General features: G+C 46.8%; 1 protein-coding gene across 1 annotated transcript; it reads left to right on the top strand.

Moving 5' to 3' along the window:
- Window positions 1-79: 79 nt before the first annotated feature.
- SARC_16235 (hypothetical protein) lies at window positions 80-1,123 on the top strand (the record flags this gene model as incomplete). The annotated part of the gene is made up of 2 exons (XM_014289654.1): window positions 80-141; window positions 562-1,123. Coding segments are annotated over 2 exons (624 nt in total), but the record flags the coding sequence as incomplete, so codon positions are not given.
- Between the last annotated feature and the right edge of the window lie 216 nt (window positions 1,124-1,339).

The following is a 1,339-nucleotide window of genomic DNA, read 5'->3' as shown; positions in this document are numbered from 1 at the left end:
CATATACATATATATATGTATATATATACGCGTGTGCCTGTGTATGAGAATAGTAATTGTGTTGTCTACCGAACACTCTATGAGCGCAGAATCAATAACGTTGGTGGGGTCTGTACAGTTTGACCCACTTGCTCTAATCTTGTAAGTGAGGGGTTCCAAGGTTTGTATTTGGGGGGTTTTATCTATCTCCTTGCTGAAGTGTCGGTGCAATTTCTATTGTCTGGAAAATGATTATATATACATATATATATATATATATATATACATTACATCATACAGCAATCATTACATCATACTACACATAACCAGTTCTTACCATGAGATATCGACAAATATATATCCCCCACAAGAGTCTACATATCCCACCACACCACTAAGCCCTACTTACTCACCTAACTACTATTAAAACATACCACACGACGTACTAGTCTAAATGCCCTACTTACTCACCTGACCACCTCTGCCCTATACACGCCTGCGCATCACAGCGCTGGAGATCATAAAGTGCCTACCAGACGACCACTTGACATCCCACGCACAGTTCTGCCCACACCACCGCAGCACACCTCACAGCAGTCCACCTACCCTCACGAACAGCCGAGGGCACACCCAGGACACTCCCCACACGCCCAGTAGTCTGTTTGCACTGGAGGGTATGGTGTATGTGGGTGCTGATAGGAGCGTGGTAGGGGGATTGAACCTACCACCCACCCCAACTGCGAGAGACAGGACATACGCCCATGCACACGCACACACACACGCACACGCACACACACACGCACATGCACACACACACGCACACGCACACACACACGCACACACACACGCACACGCACACACACACGCACACACGCCTATATACACCCACCGACATAATACGGACTTCTCCACGGCTGAGACCCATCTTCAGGCAACATCCGTGTACATGCACACGCAGAGATACAAGCACAAGCCCAGCTCATACGGGCAGATGGAGTTGACAATACCTGAGAGTGTGTACGCACACACACACACACGTGCGTATGTATATGGTGCAAGTACGAGTGTGGGTGGGGGGATGTTCGGGACTTCGTCGAGGGCTGGGGATATCAACCAGCGTGTACAGCAATCATACGGCTTGCAGGTATATTCGGTAGGTGCTTGGCATGACACATGATTGCTACGTGTGGGTGTAGGTGTATGTACACGCATATATGTATGTATCTTAGTGTGTGTAGGCAATTGATTATGTACGGAGTGGCGTATAGATGTATTTATATATATACCAGAATATTGTATTTTCTTGAATGTAATACTCATATATTTGCTTGTCCTTCGCTTTCATCCTATCAAGGTTTGC

The sequence above is a fragment of the Sphaeroforma arctica genome (assembly GCF_001186125.1).
Source record: "Sphaeroforma arctica JP610 unplaced genomic scaffold supercont1.7635, whole genome shotgun sequence".
Lineage (NCBI taxonomy): Eukaryota > Ichthyosporea > Ichthyophonida > Sphaeroforma > Sphaeroforma arctica.
Note: the sequence above shows the minus strand (reverse complement) of the source record. Positions and strands in the feature narration are given on the sequence as shown.